This window comes from Lonchura striata, chromosome 2, assembly GCF_050655825.1.
Source record: "Lonchura striata isolate lonStrDom1 chromosome 2, ASM5065582v1, whole genome shotgun sequence".
NCBI classification, from domain to species: Eukaryota; Metazoa; Chordata; class Aves; order Passeriformes; family Estrildidae; genus Lonchura; species Lonchura striata.
Genome location: NC_140704.1, coordinates 118,040,310 through 118,059,088, shown reverse-complemented (window position 1 = coordinate 118,059,088; position 18,779 = coordinate 118,040,310). Strand labels below are relative to the sequence as shown.

Here is an 18,779-nt window from a genome sequence, read left to right as displayed (position 1 = left end):
TATCAGTGGAGCCCTGAACTGCCTAAAAATCCTTTTCTTCACTTAGCTTCTTCCTAGATATTAATCTGCAAGCATATTTGCAGTATTTACATTTTTGGTGCTTTTAAATGCTAGCTTTCTCTTCATTTGCATAATTCCAGGGAGATGTCGCCTTCTTTGAGAGCCTGTACCCAAAATTCACCTCATTACCAAATTCTTTCTTCTTTCCTCAAAAACCTACAAGCTTAATACAATGTGACTCACTGGAACACCTCCACATGGACTTTCACAGATCACATGTATAATCAAATCTTCTACAAATGCCCAAAGCAGCAAAGACCTTGTGCTATAGCTACCCAAATTTTGTCAGGTAGCAAATCAGCTGCTGAATATCTTAAATTCCTTCCTGGACAATTTTCACTGTCTGTCTAGTGAAAGATTGTCTTACCAGTGTGAGACACACTTTTGAGAGTTTTCTACATGCAAATAAAAAATGCTTTCTTATAAATAACCATGAAAACAGAGAGCAGAATAACAGTATATGACATTAAACTCATGCCCTTTTTTCTGTCCATTACCACAGTTTTTCATCATCCCGTCACAGTGATCAACCTGCAGGAAGACTTTTTATCACTGCAAGACCTTCTGTCACATTTTCTATGAAGCATACAACATAAACAAGTGCATTTGGTTTAAAAAGCTCTTGAAAACAGACTGGTCTCTAGGAAATTAAATCTTACCTGGACCAGCTCCATCATGGCTAATCAGAACTCTCTCCAAGTCTCCCAGTGAGACAGCTTTTATGCAGAAAATATCCATCTGTGGAACCATACAAGGAGAGTTATAAGAGTCTTAAACATAGCTACTGCTTTGATTCTAACAGTATAGAAAAGCTTCTTTGTAATATTTTGTTTGTTTTTTTGTTTTCAAAATTAATATAGTTGTTTTATATTAATCCTGGCCAAACAGGGAGGATCCTTTAACACTTTCTAAGGTAAATAACACCTGAAAATTACTCCACAGGGACAGCACTGATACATTTGGCATGACACAATGATTAATTTCAATTACTTGGTTGTGTCTACATTGTATTTTCCAGCCCTGTGTGCCTCACCAAATTTGTAAAACATACTCAGGAATACAGAATAGAACCTGTTTCTCAAATGTACAATGATCTGTTCAGGACTACAACAATGATATTGTTAGAATGTTATCTATATGTGCAATACAAATGACCAAAATACCCAAATTCTAATATCTAAAGCTCTCAGAAAATGGTTGATTAAACAGATAAATATTATCTATATGATGCAATTATGTAAGGAATTTTGAATAAAGAAAATAGCCAATGCTTGAATAAACCTTGTAAATAAAAAGATATTTACATTTCTTGACAAAAGTGTTTTCTAGCCATAATTTCATCTTATTTATCAGAAGCAACATTGTTTTTACTTCACCTGTCCATGTCGAAATTTAATATTATTATTCTTAGACCTATGGAGCTTCCTTTTGCCAGCATCTCCTCTTGTCCCAATGATGTTGATATAAACATTGGAATCTGTTTCAGCACCAACTTTAGCACCTGTGTATACATGGACCTCATACACCAACACTACAAGAAGAAAAAACTTGAGATTATCCTTGCAGCTTGCACAAGATTCAAAAGTTTCCTCATCAAAAATTTTCCAGAAAACTCTACTGATTTTCAAGTTTACAAGTAGCAACAACTATCCATGAATTTGTAGCTTCTAGGTTCAAATCTTTTAATTCTCTTCACAAAAATATAATAACACCAAGCTTAGGAGAACCCCATTATGATGAACATTGTTATGCATTGCTAGTTCACAAAGTGTTTCTTTGCAATTTACTGGGATACCACCTAATATATCGAGTCATCATCTGAAATAAAAGCTACTTTTCACTGGTACCGAAGCATTTTCAACCTCCAGATTTATGCAAAACAATTATCTGGGTTGTTAACCTTCATTTCATCTTAAAATAGGTTTTAGATTTTCATCCCATATGCAAAGGTAGACAAGCAGATGAGCAGCTCCTACACCTATAAAAAAATGAACCCTGCTTTTGAAGGTTTCTACATCTGTCACTAGTGAATGATAGGGCTTTCAAAACAGCTCTCAGTTAAAATATATTTACAACTTTTTAATGCCTCTCCTTATAATCTAGACATTATAATCTTACACACAAAAAATATATACATCTTCAAAGAATTTTGCAAAATATAATATAATATAATATAATATAATATAATATAATATAATATAATATAATATAATATAATATAATATAATAATAAATTAATATATAATATATTTTTAATTACTGTCTTAAGATGTTCTATGCCACACTAATATTATTTTTTTTACTATCCAGATGTGCAAATTCATTTTTAAAAAATTCTTTGCAGTGATCATATGCTATTATGCTTAATTTCAGGTTTTTTTCTCTGTGCCTTTAAAAAAAAATTCCTGTTTACATTTTAATGGCAATTTTTCCATGCAGTCTTTCTTTTCTAATCACAGCTGGCCATTTCTGCTGCTATGTAGTAGATCACACAGAAGATTACTGTTTCATTTATGCATAATTTGAACAGTTCTTGGAAGCAAAGAAAGGTAATACAAATCCTAACAAACAGAATTCGTTCAAGAAGAAACAAAGATGAAAACAATATAACAAAATGCTTGAAACTGGACAATACTCTACAAAAACTAGTTAAAATACTGTTACCTTTACACCACCAGATAGCTACTAGAATCTGACATTTCATACATTTTTTATTCACTGGCTCCCAAGTCAGTTTATAAAACTCAAACATCATGTTGTCCACTATCACTGAAAAACAGCTACTCCTGATTCCCACATGAGACGATAAACAAGTAGTAAAATAATACTGCAAATACTTGAAGGAGAAAAATAGCACCACATGTATTAAAATATAGAAGAAATGTTATGGATAGACTCTATGTTTAATCAAATTCAGGTAGTTATTTTAATCTGTGTAAAATTATCTGAAAACACCGTGTCTCCAACTCTTTATCACTATTATGACTGGGACTCTAAATAGAAGTGGTGTTCCTTGACCAATTTTATTATTTTCTGTAATTTCAAGCACTCATTGCAGCTCTCACATCCATGCATTAGTGTACCAGCATTGCTTGTGAAATATAAATGATCTCAATAATTCACACATATCCTCAAAAATTTGAAGAGCCTTATAAAAGTAGTTTCAAGGTTTTTAACATTAATAAATCATGATAAAAAAAATTCTAGATATGAATAGCAAGTAGCAAAGATAAATTGATCTGATAATTAGCATAATTGAGCTATATATCCAAATTACATTTTATATCATAACTGCTAATATAATCATAGCTGGCCAAAGGGCAGAGGATAAGGGATAGTAGCAAACTATGACAGAAAATGTGCAGCATAGCAAAGAGCCATGCTGATCATGAAGGGGAAAAATCTTTAGGAGTGAAAAAGGAGAGAGATTACATTTCCAAACAAAAAATGCTAAAAATTATCATAATCTGTGACCACATATTTCAATAACAGGGCTGCACTACCCATGAAGCAAGATGCTGCAGGTAGTAGAAAAAGGGATATATTGACTTGAAGTCTCTTCCACACTTTTACAGTCTTACTTACTTTCTTAGTTTTGAAAATGCAAAATATTTGTGGGAGGAAATGGAAGGGTATAGAGTGTTTATGTTATGATTGTTTATATAGAAAGACCGGTATTACTTACAACTGCAAGTAATTTCCATCATCAAAAATAAAAAATTTAAGTAACTATAAACACAATTTTAAAGCATATTCAAGGGTTTCTTTTTAAGAAACCATTTAACAATAATTGTTTACAAAACCAAAATATCAACAAGTCCTTTCCTCCATGAAAGGAGAAGAGAACAAAAGGTATTTATAACACAACACAAAGATATTAACAGATAAATAAATTATACTACGTTTTGTAGCACTGTGCATCTCTGTGGTAACCAGAGAGACAATAATGATCTAATCATTAAACAGAGCTTTTTTTTGCTATCAGCCTAAATAAATCAGTCTGAAATAGACAGCATTCACATCTTGAAATGTAGAAAACTGGAAAATATTTTCCATAGTTTCTTGCATCTATACATCCCTCACCATCTGTAAAATCTTAGGTCTGACATTTATGTAAGCTACACAATCTGCATTATTTATACAGGAACCTTCTTAACAAAATAGACCAGTTTGTGCTCTAAATTTTTCTATCAATATAGGTTACTACAATACAGGCTATTATATTAGGATAAAAAAAGGAATGTTTATACCCCTTAACTTGAGTATATGTTACAATGCATTTCATAAGAATCACACAAAAAATGAAGCAGGGAAAACATTCTCCACAGCACACACGCCTAATTAGAACATGGTGAACATGGCCACTATGGTGAAACACCTGCACAGTCATATAAACATTTACTAAATAGATTGTGGACATTAAACCTTTTCTGTGCAAATGGAAAACTAGGCACAGACCAGACTGAGAGGATTCAAATTGCTGAAGTTTTATCAAGCAGTTCCTCTAGATTGCAGAACAGCTACAAAAGGTGGTGGTGCTAATGGCTCCTGAGCTAAAGATTGCTTAAAGCAAAGAAAAAGAGTGATGGTACCACTCTGTAACAGATAAAACAAGGTACACCAATTGTTTGATGGGACAATACAAGCAGAACAAACCTACTCATTGAATGTACTGCTGAGACAAAAAGACTCACCATATGTGAAATTTTTTCCATTTTCAGTTTTCTGTATATTTTTCACGAAACACAGTTTGTTGTTTAGAGAGTAAAGTGAAATAATCCTAGATAATGTGTTCAGCCTCTGACACTGTGCTTTCATTTCTTTTGAGTAACCAACCTCTTCTAAGGCCCCTGCTGCAGGCCCATCTGCAATGGAGACCTCCTTCACTGCAGGAAGAAAAAGCCATCCCAAAACTCTGAAAATTAGAAATGTATGGCCTGATCCCCTGTTCTCTAGTAGTAATTTCATTTTACTATATACTGATTCAGTGTAACTACACTCACTAGCTGTAAACTGGGGTGACACAACATTCAGAGAGAGGTAAACCCATAGGCAAAAGAAAAAAAAAAAAAAAAGCCAGAAAAAAAGTTGAAAATTGTTTCATAAAATCAGCCACTCAACAGAAGCCAGGAAACAGGGTTTCAGCATTGAGGGGGACCTGTGAGACTCACATCTAGGCATCTGTCCAATGTTGAGCACATCAAAGTAACAGAAATGTCTTGGAAAACACAGTAACTTTGATAAAGGATATAAGAGGATTAATTAATATAGAATAGCAGGGGAAAAAACCTCAGCTAGCACTCAATAAAAAAGAAACCTTTCAGAAAATAAGTGATTGAAATCTTCAAATTGCTCACAGGGTAACCTTAGATAAGCTCTAGAAACCAAACCGAAAAATCTGTAACATGGATGCATGGAAGAAACAGATGAAAAAGGGAACAAAAGTGTTTTCAGACAGAGGTGAGAAGTTTCTAAAAGCAGACTTTAAAGCAGTATAATAACTGTGCTAAAAAATCACAGAACCAAATATATAAAAAATACTATAGAGTCATATGAGCAGTCAAGTGTACTAGTACCAAATTTCCAGTTGCTCAGCCTATAAAAATTCTATCTTTTGAGATACTATCATGAGACTTCAGGAGTTTTTTAAATCCCAGCTCCAGCTTCTGGCATCTATTGATAACATAAGAAGTGAACTACCTTGGACAAAAAAGAAGGAAAATTTTCCTGGTTATGACGAAGAGGTAACCTAAGGACAATAGAACATGAGTTGGAAAACCCGTTTTTCCAGATTTCCAATTCTGTGGACCAGAATCAGGGTTTCCAATACAGAAAATTGATATATACCTGCGCCTTCACCAATGACAAGAGATAGATCAGTCCCAGTTCACAGGCACAGTATATAATTATGAATTCCTTTTGAAGAAGTAATGTACAGAACTCAATGGCTTATGACACTTGCCTTTGGAAAATATAAACAGTAAGCAAATACCTCCAGTTGCTTCACTCAAAAGACTAAGTTAGTATGTTGATATGTTTTGGGAGAAGAAAACAAACCTAATAGGATTAAAGAATAATTTATTGTTGAGAATCTGAAAATGAAACTTTTCATGGCAGAAACATTGGTCTCTTCCTTTTGGTACAAATTTCTGTCCCATTGTCAGATCTTTTCAAAGTAATTCCACTAAACGTACAGTCATTAGTTGAGAATTCTGGTTAAAAGCAAATGAATTGAAGATCCATAGCTGTCTGTGCCTAGTGACACTGGTTTGCTTACAACACTGCTGAATCACCTGGTTGGCTCTACTTCCTTCTTTCTGGTGTGCAGCATGGAGTGGTTTTAGAACAAAGAACTAGGCCCTTTTTGGATGAAGCTACACCAGATAATACATTCCAAGAGCCCAATGATAACAATCTTGACACAAACTGGCAGTCAGTCTCTGGGAACAGACTAGAACAAGCCTGAAGACTTCCCTCTCGACTCCCATAAAGAGCCCATAGGACACTTAACTAAGTGGGATTTTAGCACTGAGTGCTTCACTGAGCAAATTCACTCCCACCAGGCTGCCAGTGTAAACAGACAAACTGGCCAAAGAGCACAAAACCTGGAGAGATGTTAAACGACACGCAACATTAAAATTGTCCAACTGCTTCTATTCAGTCCTCTCTTTATGCTGGCGTAGCAAGATCCCAGAATGGTATTGCACAGTATTGCTCCAGGTTTTGCCTTTTTTCTATATGACATGCCCACTTGAATGAAATGGTCATTTTGGCTCAATCTGTCAAAACAGCAAGGTTGAATCTCTAGTTTTGTCACTTGGTGTTTACACCTGGCTTTCATAAAGGGTGTTTGGCATTTTGCCATGAAGGGTAAAGATACAGGTGAGTGCACCATTAAAGCCAAAAGAGAACAAATTCTTAATGGCTGATACTGGTTAAGAGGGACTATCTTCCTCAGAAGTAGTGCATATATTAATTTAGAAAACACAAATACAAAAACAGTATCATTTCAATTAAAATTATTGTTCTCACTCTAATCTCCACTAACTGCTCTCTAATCTCTGCTAGTAATATTTTGAGCAATAGTCTGGAAATATATATGTTCTTCATGACATGAAAGAAAATTATCAGCTTTGAAAAAACACACTTGCTAATGAATTTTACTATAAAGAAGCTTGACGATATACTTATGTAGTTGGTGCCTCCTGAGTGATAGAACAGGGATAAAAATTTTATAGAGATAACACTTATGTTATTACTATTTGCTTTGGTCATCTTTTGCACTATTTCAGTCAATTGCCACTTTCCAACCTTTCTGTATTTGCCTGCACACTGTACTGAAATGAAATAAAAGACAAATACTGAGACAGAGGCAGGGAAAATTCCAGCTCCAAAGATTTAGTATTCTTTTCTACTTGGAGAACCAATACAGTTATACCTTTGAATATGTGAACAAGAACAGGATACATTTACCCCTTTGTATCCTCATTTGACATTTATATTCATATAAACATAGCAGTAAGAAGATTCAATACCTCTTGCATCAGGTACCCCTGTAGAACAAAAGTTCAGCCATATCTGAAGACAACCCATGTTAGGATCTGTGATAAAGTTCTGCACATGTACAGAGGAATACAGGCAGGGGACAGTCCAGGTAACATCCTGCTCAGGCCCATCACAGTCCTTCTCCACAATCACAGGGGCACAAGGGCAGGTGGGAATCCTTAGAGACTTAGAGAAAGGGAACACACTGCCAGCCCCTGCAGGGCTGTCCCAGGAGTCTCAGTCTGGGCATAAAACCCACCATGATGAGCAACTTGGAGTACCTATCATACTTAAGAGGTTTGATGCCCCAAGGCATCAGATGCAATATAGGGCAGAAGAGAAGATGATTTTGTGATTGCAGAGGACTTGTAAGACGTTTAGGAGAGGAACTAAAGGCAGGGAAACAGATGGATCTAGGTGACCTGGGAAGGAAGTGGTGTTAAAAAATAGATCACATCTGTTCTCTGTGTGCTTGTGTGGGTAGGGAGTCCAAGTACCAGCAACTGGACTTGGAGTCCTGCATGGCAGCAGCTTGAGAGACTGAAGGGAATAAAACTGTCAGTGAGTGGAGTGGGACCAGGGGTCAGAGGCCCATTTCTCTGAGTGCAAGACTACATGAGCAGCCGAGTGTTGGAGGGACCAGGTGAGTCCCACTCAGCTGTCAGAGACACCCTGAGGTGTGGGTATCTTTAGGGGTGAGACCTGCTGGGTTGGGCATGAGGGAGATGGCCTGTACCAGAAGCTGGAGCAGGTCTGCAGCCTCAGGGGCTCCTATGTCCTGTTGCCAGCACCTGGAGAGACTGGGATCCAGGGGCAACTGGGGATAGGCAGAGTGTGTGAGCCCAGCTGTTGGATCTACCCTGTACACACCAATACACAGACACAGTCCCACTGCTGGACGTCTGTTCTGCTCAGCCAGAGTGGGGAGCAGGATGAGGCTGCTGGGGCTGAGTTTGTGCAGCTGCTCTGTGTGTCTGGGTGATCTTTTCAGCTGGCACACATTGGTGTGTGGTACACAGCTGTGCTCTCTGTGAGTGTTGACTGGGAATGTGCTGAGCCTTGCTGCTGGTTGGACCTGGGGCCATGCAGCTGTGGCAGCCTCACTGAGCTACTCTGAGCTGCACATCTGGGCTGACCCCCCCTAATATTCCTATGCCAGAAAGCTAAGTCAAAAGCATTCAAAGTCTTCTATCTTATTGTCATTGAGTGATTTATTTCAATATTTACCCAACTCAGGGTATGATTACTAATTTCCAATACCTATCACTTAGAAAATAGTTGAATAACTTTTATTTTGTGCATCAGAGTGTAACAAGGAGTTGAAGCCATATCTAAGGAGCAACAAGTAAAAACCCAAAACCTGTAAAATTTGGTGAACTAAATGTATCTGGAACTGCTAGAAAGGGAAAAAAAAAAAGGCACAGACTGCATAGAAGAATCGCAAAAAAAAAAAAAAAAAAAAAAAAAAAAAACACCAATCAACCAAACCATCAAAAAAACCTGAAAGGAACATCCAGGAATCACACAGTACAACAGCATACTGAATTCAGGGACAACTTCAAAGACAGAGCAGGTGTTTTCTAGATCCCAGGGCTGGAAAAGCAAAAGAGAAGGTGTAACAGGAAGAGAAAAAGAAGCCATGGAAAATAAGGAAAGAGAAGACAAAACCAGACCTGCATTGGAGGGATAAGAAACCTGAGTTAAGAAAGGAAGTTGAGACTGGCGTGATGGAGAGATTGATAAAGAACTGAAATCAATACTTGGACTAGGAGACCAGATTAGTGTCAGATTTTTTAGGCAACTGAGGAGCAATGAGAAAAACTAACAAGGGCTACCAAGGTGAGAAATCTGAATGGATAAGAAGTAAGTTCAGAGAGGAAGGTAAAGAAAAGCTAACAGATGCAGGAAATAAATTCAGATCTTAAGACAAGATGCTAGAAAAATAATAAAGTCAAGGAGTCAAAAAATTGTTCCATGGTTTTGGGTCCATATTGGTTGCATAGAAAATTTCAGCTGGGGAAAGGGAGAAAAAGAATAAGTAAAAATTACTATTTCTTCTGAGAGGGGAGCTGAGCAATGAGATAAGTGTTTAAGAACAGCAATTACAAGACCAATGCCTTCTGTGCTTAGTTTACATTTGTTTGCTTTGTTTAAAGTTTCAAGCACATTACTTTTATACTTAAACAAATCTGTTATCACTAGAAGATCACAGATTAAATTGAAAGTACAGAATACAAACTCCTAAATCATATCAAATCCTCATTAAGTAATTGCCAGCATGTAGTTTCCTCTGTTGGAGAAAGTGACTTGATGTGGCTTGCTCAGTACTTGTAAGCAATTAGCTTTTAAATGGGAAATTAAAATGGATAATGTTTCATTTTCTTGTTCTTGAGAAAATAAATACAAAATGCTTTGGACTCCTTGCTGAGTTTGTATTGATGTTCAATTTAAATGTTCCTAAAATCAATAACTAATTAGTAAAACTTAACTTTTTGAGATATTTCCAAGTCCTTTTGGAAATGTATCTTTTCTTTCATACTTGAAACATATATTTTAATAACTTTCCTGCAAATACAAGGAAATATGCAGCAATACAATGATTAAAGACTACATAAATATGCTGCTTTTTAAAGATATTTCCAGCATTTGATAGAACTGACTTGATTTTTCATATATAAATATATATATAGACCAGAATATTAGTACTTTTCTATGAATGAGTTTTTCAGACTGCATAATGCAGATTTGAATTATTGATGCTGAATTGATTGTTTGTACAAATTAACTGGCTTCTGCACCATTTTTTATTGCACCAGTAAATGATATATATGTCACTGTGAGTGGCATATGGTACTGTGGTACATGTCAGTGATCATAAAACTTGGTTCATCCTGATCAGCCTCCTTTTATTGAAATCACTTATTGAAGTTAATAACAATTCTGAAAAAAAATAAGAAAAGAGCAAAGCAGAAATATGAGCTGGCTCATACATGTTTTTCAACATCTTCTGTCCTCTGCAATAAAACATTCACAGTCTTAATAATTTTTTCAGAGAATTATATTCTTTGGACTTAAGGGTTTTCACTTCTGGGATATTTTCTTCTCAATTTATTTGATTGCAATTAAATGCAGGGTGATCTTTTTTATGTTAAATCCCACACACCTTGCAAAATTCACTGAATCAGCTTGAATCCAATTTACTAAATGGTAGCACCTATCTATGTAAGACATATCACTGTCAGACATTACTGGCCATTCTATTAATGTAAAGAAAATCTATTAAAATAAAAAAGACACATGTAGTGATTATACGGAATCCCTATTCTTCTATAAAGGCCCCGGACTTTTTAAATAATAACTTTATATGATGGGAGAACAAAGTGCATCAAAGCTGTCATAAACTTTGGTGTTCCAAAGTGTCATCCTGCAGCTAACCATTTCTATGTGAATGGCTGTGACTCAAGCCTGATTTGAAAAACATGTGTGTGATGCTTCACATGATGGATTTATTGTAAAGTATGCTTTATTCAGGACAAGAAAGGATGACCTCAAACTTGCTAAAATGAACTGGATACCACATGACATTACACACCTTGATTTCCTACCTGATGTCTTTCTCTGAAGAGCAGTATTTACCAGTGATGTATGAGCACTCTGAGAAATCAAATATTTTATAGGGTAATATGCCCTGGGCACAGCTATTATTCTGATTTTGGGAAGGAAAGGAGTAGGGTTAAAGGATCACTTCCCTCTCCTGGAGCTAGAATATATCTGCAAGGGATTGCTTCATGGTTACACTGGCTTTTGGGCAAGAGGGCTTTTGTTGTCCTGAAGGAAATGAAAAACTGTCATATACTCAGAGGAAATGGTTAATGAACACATGATCTAAAATACTGAGCACATACATGGTAAAAGCTCCTCTGCAGGGTTTCTTATTGCCACTTCTCTCCATGTATCACCTTCATCCTTGTCTTCAGAAAGCCAGCTCTCTATGGGGAGACAAATCTCTTCAGCAGAAACAGGGACTACTCTTTCAAGTCTGACTTGCTTCAGGTACCAGCTGGGATCATTTCCAGAGTTGTCATGGCCAATGCGGATTTTATATAGCTGTCCAAGATCTCTGAGATTGATCTATTAAAAAAAAAAAAAAATCCAGATTTTAATAACAAATTACACTGTTGTCTTTGGACATCCTTATACTGGGCACGCAAGCTAAATGTGCAGTGCAGCTAACATAGCCAAGAGTAATGAGTTTTGTTAGAAAACTAAGCCTTAATATACAATGAATCCCAGAAACAAAGAGTAAAAACATATGGAGTAGTCTGGAAGTGTAATTTTATTGACTTCAGTGCACCATTATTTAAAGTGAATAAAGGGCTCAGAGAATCCAGTCTGTTTCTAGACATCTTCAAGGAATCCATTTTCTAGTGCTATAATGTAAATCTCTATTCCTAGACAAATCCTTTAACAAGCAGAACTAAGTTCAGTCGTTGCTACACCAAATGATACAAGTCCATACAGTTACCATGAGCAGAGCCCTATTAATTATTCCTACCACTTATCTGTCTGCAACTTTTCTCATTGATTCATGTTTTTATGTGCTCTGGTTCCAGGGTTAACTGTTTTTCTAAGTGTTGATGTTACAGGGATGCTACACTGCAGCAAATTTAAACAGTAAAACATGGCTATGTCACATTGAATACTGCAGCCTTGAAATAAAAGCCACTATGTTTTGGGTTGCAGAAGTATTTTGGGCAATTCTGATGGCAGGAATCGAAGCACAAAAGCAGGATTAACCATTTTCAACCTTTTTTTTTTTTATCAGTGTTGTGTTTGAAAGGTCATGGTAATTGGGAAAAAAATCACCAAGTGAAAAAATAACAAAAAAGAGTTGTTTCCTTTACTATTATAGCAATTTTGTACTATTTCACATCAAAACAAAAAGGAAACAAACATCCCTGAGGCAAGCCTGGCAAAACTCAGTCTCACAGGCTGAGGGCATGACATGTATGCTAGTAGTAAAAAGTCTGAATAGAGACATAATCATTGTAGTAGGGTTTGCTATATTAAAACAGTATGTTAAAGTAAGATGTGCCAACTGAAGATACAATTATAGCATTAATGCAATAAAACCATGTACCTCAAAGATATGCTCTTAATACTCACAGCAGAATTACAACAACAGACAAAAAAACCCACTCTGAAGCCACAAATATAGGCAGGACATGGGTTAAGTTGCCCTAAAAAATGTCACCCAGCTGCAAAACAGAGACCTCTGCAGTGGGCAAGGGACTGCTAAGGTTACCTCGAAAATAAATATAAACTGTATTAGAACTCTCAATCTTTATTGCAAACTGAGTGGATTATGGTATTAGTGAACAACAAAGGTGGGGCTCTCGTGGCTGCTCTTTGTGGTGCAGAAATGTTAAAGGGCAATTTTGTAAATAAAACACTGATACCTTGTGACCTTATGTACATGATAAAATTCTGGCTTAATCCCTGTTGAAAGAGAAGCATCACAGCCATCACAGATTATTGTATACAAAAATAATTACCATGATTCTTGGTCAGGACCAGGAAACTGTTAAAGACCCCCTTTCAGTTTCTGAAGCAGCTAATCAGTCATTTGGCTATGAAGCAAATGGAAATACTGATAAAGAAACCTTGCATATCTATTTTATATATATGTGAGTTTTAGTATGTATCATATGAGTTGGCTCAAAAGCAAAGCTAAAACTTCAAATTATATTCATCTATCATATTATTCTAAAGTGGAAACATTATTAAGCATCCTTGTCTACTGACTTACAAAATAAGAGGGTTTTGTATTATAAACTATGCTGGACTTAGAGGTAATGGCATACTTCTGTGTCTGAAAAGTCTCAAAAATAATTCAAAACACAGAACACTGCCCATGTTACAACAGGCTTAGTAGTATTCTTATAATTTTTGCATAATATTAGTTTTCTGCATAATTGTTTATTAGTGACCTTGGGGAAGAAAAGTCATGTATGTTCTTAGGTGGAAATTAGGCAATGGCAGAGGGGAAATCAATTGCATATGATGTTCTGAAAGACAATATAATACAATTAGACATTTATTTTCAGTACCAGTTGCATATTTGAGGCTTGGAACAATTAATCTTGATGTCAGATCAGATATCATATTGGTTTCTCAGTGGTATTGACTTGCTAACATGTTATTTTTTGCCACTTGGAATCCCATTAAATGTATGTCAAAATTTGCTCTTGCAGTGAAATGCAGAGGAAAATATTCTCATAACACAGTAGAGCTAACGATATTCTTTTGACAACATAAACAGTGTCTTGAGGTTGATTTTTCCTTCCCTGTGTTGAATAAATTGCCTTGAACTTCTGCATGACTTGAACACAACCTGGCATTTAGAAATCTACTTTCACAGCCAGAACATTCTGTAAAAAGTTACAGAACAAAGTTGACTTTGTCACCCTTGTAAACAACGTGCTTACACAAACTGCAGTCTAGCTGTTCTATGATGTTGGAACTAAAGCTGCAAAAGTAGTATTCCTTTTTATATGGAAACAGCCATTCTGATAGGCCTGCAATAAATGTCCAAAGAGGAAAGGATGAGTTCCAGGACTAAAGCATTGCTCTGAAAATTGAGCAGCTAGATTCTATTCCTGGATTTGCTTTAGGATTCCTGAGCAACTACAAAATTCACAAACCCATTTTGCTCCAGTTTCTCAACTATACATGGACAACATTTTCATGTCTCTTACAGAGACATTGCAAATCCCTTTTCATAAATTTTGAGATTCTCAGAAAAAGGCACAACTCCAAAATTCTGTATTTTTTTTCTAAAATGTTCTGTTCGTTTTTGTTATTTGCTACTTCTCTAAAATTTAATTGAGATATCAAAAATTATGAATTGCAGTGATGTAATAGAGTTTGGACATGGAGGGAAACTCAAATTCTGTTATGATGTGGCTTACATCAGCCACCTATAGAACATAAAACCTAAACTGCAGAGGTGACAAACAACGGCATGGAAACACAGATTGAAGCGAAGGGATCTAGACACCACAAACATCAGGTATGGTGATGCTCTTAGGGATGACCTGTTAGAGAAATCTTCTACAAATGCCAGCCTCTTCCCATGAAAAGGTTTTGCAAAACACCTGAATCATCATCTAAAGTTAACTTGTTGGTTGATTGTGGAACTCCTTCTGCTGCATTAATTAGTTTGTGTTAAGTCCTGTCATAAGTTCTAAAGGGTATGGGTCTCATAAAGACCTTGCTTATGTGACAGCACATAATAAGCTTAAAATATAGTGACTACAATGATAGTGGTAATTCTAAATGATAGTGGTAATTCTATCGCCTTTGTAGCATTTTTCTTCACTGTTACAGGCAATAATATCAACACATCATATTTCATGGCACAAGTACCAGTAAAAATTATTGAAAAAACTGTCCACCACTTTCAAAAGGGCCATGCTTTCACACACAATATCTTTGATTTAGTCATATTCTAAATGTTTGCAAGCAGTTAAGCTAGACTGACCTGCTAAACAATACCTCCATAAGCTTTGCTCATTGCTACTATTTATAGGACTAAATAATCTTACCATAGGCAATGGGAGCATTTTTATTAAATCATGTGTTAGACAACTTGGCCTTAATTTTTGAAATTGAAGCTTAACAAAACTCATATTTAACAATTATTCTCTAAGCATAATTGAAATCCAGGTTTATCAGCAAAAAGTTCTACCTAAAGAGGATGCCAGGAATAAATTTTAATTCCATTTCTAAATGAGCTATGCAAATACACTTTTTGGTCCCTAGCATACCTGTGATATTTTGAATGGAGTTGGTATGATCGATCTTCACGTACTTAAGATGTTTAACTAAGTGAAAAGTAAAGTTCCTTGTCTGAACAGGAAAAGGTCCAGTGGAAAGATACTTCCATAAAAATATGGAAAAAATACATGTATTTGCTCTATTTCTCTTTCATTTACTAGAATAAGTAAAAAAATATCACTGTTGTCTTGTTGTGCAGAGAGTATCTACAATCTCTTTCAGATTAACTCAGGCTAGCATGAAGATCACTTGGATAAATCAACACTTCAGAGACAGCTGCACCAAAATCCTGATGTCTAACACACCCACCAGAGAATGTGCTTGGCAGACAGTTATTAATTTCATGTAAGGCCACTTCATTAAGAGAATTTCAGAGAAGTCATGCACAGCAGTTGGATTCCCAAAAGAAAGAAAAATCATTGATTGCATCAGTTTAACTTCTACAGCACTGGCATATAAGAGAGAAATCTTTGGAAGCAGATGATATTTTTTATTTGTGAACATGCAGCTAATAACTGCTGCCAAAAATACAATAACAATTATACCAGTACAGTACAAAGGGTCCACTCATGCTGATTGCTTTTTCCAGATGTCTGAATTCAGCCAATTTGTTATTTGTGCCCAAAAAACTTGGCACAGTTACATACTAACTCAGCAAGTAGAATATGTCACAGGTGCTCACACAGAAATGTAAGAGTGTCATGACAAGGGTGGGTATAGACATGTAAGGAGTAGGATTAAAGGCCACACAAAGATCAGCATTATTTTTTCCTACTTCATACTGCTTTGGTCACAAAAATAGATTGGGTAAATACTGCTCATTGCACAGTGACTGTTAAAACACTTTTTTTCCAGTGCACTCAAGCTCTTGAAGAACTTTATTTTTACTGTGGGGTTAATCAAATTATGCCAACAGCAAGTACAAATATTCATATATATATACATATACACACACACACACACTAGATACTGCAATACATACTGCCTAATTACTTAACAAGTAACAGCACATTCCCCACTCCCATTTCTTGAAGATGAGCTGAGCTGTGTTTTTCTCCAAGATTTTTTGTGAGCTCTGTGTTTTTTATTGGAACAAGCTAAATTTTCTTTAATGTACAGCCTGTAGCTGATGAAGATAATTTTACATATTTCTCCCTTTCATCCCAGTAAGGGATGAGGTTCATCTTGTTATCATATGCATTTCACAGTTACAGTTTCAAGTGGAATAACAGTGATGGGTATGACTGTTTTATGCTGCCTTAAGCAGATCTGACTAAACCCTGAGCTTCTCTAAGTTTTATTCAACTATTTCTGGACCTAAATGGTCATTATGGAAAGCAGGGACAGTTGGAAAATAGGAGTACACAAGCAATGTCCAGCTTTTAGGCATTGTCAGTCCCATAGTTAAGAGTGTGGATAGCTACATCAGTGCTTATGTTCACTTTTGCAATATTCCCACTCTCAAAGGATTCTAACTGAGCTCATTTCAGTACCTCTTATTTGAACATCATGAGTAAAAGCATGAAAATGGATTTGTTGCAACCTATTTTTTGCAACATTTAGTTTTCTTCTCACTGCTTCTCGTTTTACTTTGGAGATCTCAGTTTTGACTGATGAAAGAATGACTATGGATCCAGAGTACAGGAATGAAAGGCTCACAGTGAAATACAACAGATTTTTAGAGTCTGCAGGGCTAATTCTAAAGAAAGGAGTTTTAATTATTCATATATAGGTCATTTTAAATGACTGATCATTTTATCTAAACAGGAGGAAACCAAAATGAAAAACAACAGATCAAGTTCTAAGTGTAGCACATTCTTGAGATGCAGTAAAACATGAAGGTGCACTCTTGACAAACAAAGTGGAAGAAAAATGGCTGTATTTAACACTTTACCAGTCTCATCATAGGAGCACTATTTATTAAGTTTTATGGTATTAAGTATCTCTTCAAGTAATATAGGAGTCCTGCTTTTCATCTGCCTCTATCACTTTCTGGTATTATTTACCCTAGACCATAGAGTGCTTAAAGGATTGTTTATGTGGATGAACAAACTCTAAACCATGTAAACAGATATGGCACCAGCTTTAAAAGTTAGAAAAATTAGCTCATGCAGAAAAAAATCACATCAGGGATGGATTTCAGTTTCCAATGCTCCTAAAATATCATGCATACTTCATGTTCTGTACTTGCCAACATGGAACAGCTACCTTCCTTACAAAGACAGACACCAACCCCAAAATATAATCTAAGGTTAAACTGAAGATTCTGAAGATTTCTTAGAAAAAATTACAGCACTTCTAATAGTTTAATATAGTGGGGTTTTTTTTAAATTGACAATGTCTTGAGATTCTTAAGACCAACACCACCCTAAAGAGATTGAAGAGCTGATAATGAAGCAAATTCACAAAACAAATAATGGAAAAAGTCTTACTAGGGAAATGCTAGGTCCTGCCACTTTCACTAAGGCAAGCAGTATTTTGAAAGCAGATATACTGAACCAGTCAGTGTTTTTACTGACTTCATTATTACTAGAACAGCAGAACTTGTACCTGAAGGTATGGAATTATTATGTATGGAAGTAATAAAAATTGAGAGATTGCAGCTGGTTTTTATAGAAGATAATAGGCTTACAGTCTTATGCTTAGTTCTCTTTGACACAGAAGGGAATATTTAGCATGACCAAACATTAAAAGAATATTTTAAAAGTAATTTCTTTATCAAACAGTGTGTATAGTCATAAGAGATAATTCGGCATGTTTCAAAGAATGATGATGCAGAATACAGGGCTCCAGACAATATAATTTACAATATTATTAAAGCTCCGGTATCTTGAGCAAGCCAGAATTCTGCCAAAATCAGTATTTTTGAAATACTGAGAAATACTCAGGTACAGTGATGGCACCAGAGGAAGATGCAGGAAACAGATCAGAGTTGTGATGAAAGCTGTAACTTATGGTAGATTGATATTCCTCTACTGGAGAAGGGATGGCTCTCAACAGAAAAATTATGCCCTAAAAACTATGCCTGAATAGTAACAGAAGCAGAAAATCACAGCCCAGAAGTAGTTTGTTTGAACACACAGGGACAATTCAGAGCAGGAAAGTAAATCCATCAGATTTAAATTCTGTTTTATCCCTATTCCTATATTGTTTATACTTGATATACCCATCTGGTAGGAAAAATTTCTAAGCCACAAGAGCAAATGTTGTATAGAGTACAGATGACTGTCTTGAGGAAACCTAGAACCCAGGACTCCAGTCAGAAACAAGAACTCTCCCCATCACAAAAATGTAAATTACCTTCAATGAATTTCATGTACTGCTATCACATGGAA

General features: G+C 35.7%; 1 protein-coding gene across 12 annotated transcripts in view; it reads right to left on the bottom strand.

Annotated features, from left to right (window-relative positions):
* The window catches only part of RP1 (RP1 axonemal microtubule associated), a 198,606-nt gene that overhangs the window by 97,426 nt on the left and 82,401 nt on the right, over nt 1-18,779 (bottom strand). For all 12 annotated transcript variants that reach the window (XR_014952910.1, XR_014952905.1, XR_014952903.1 and 9 more), the window contains 3 exons: nt 11,511-11,736; nt 1,437-1,591; nt 720-798 (listed from right to left, as the gene is read on the bottom strand). Coding sequence is in view for 4 of the 12 variants with exons in the window: in XM_085572110.1 (XP_085428236.1) it covers nt 720-798; nt 1,437-1,591; nt 11,511-11,736 (460 nt within the window). In the remaining 8 variants the exon portion in view is untranslated. The remainder of the gene's footprint in view (nt 1-719; nt 799-1,436; nt 1,592-11,510; nt 11,737-18,779) is intronic.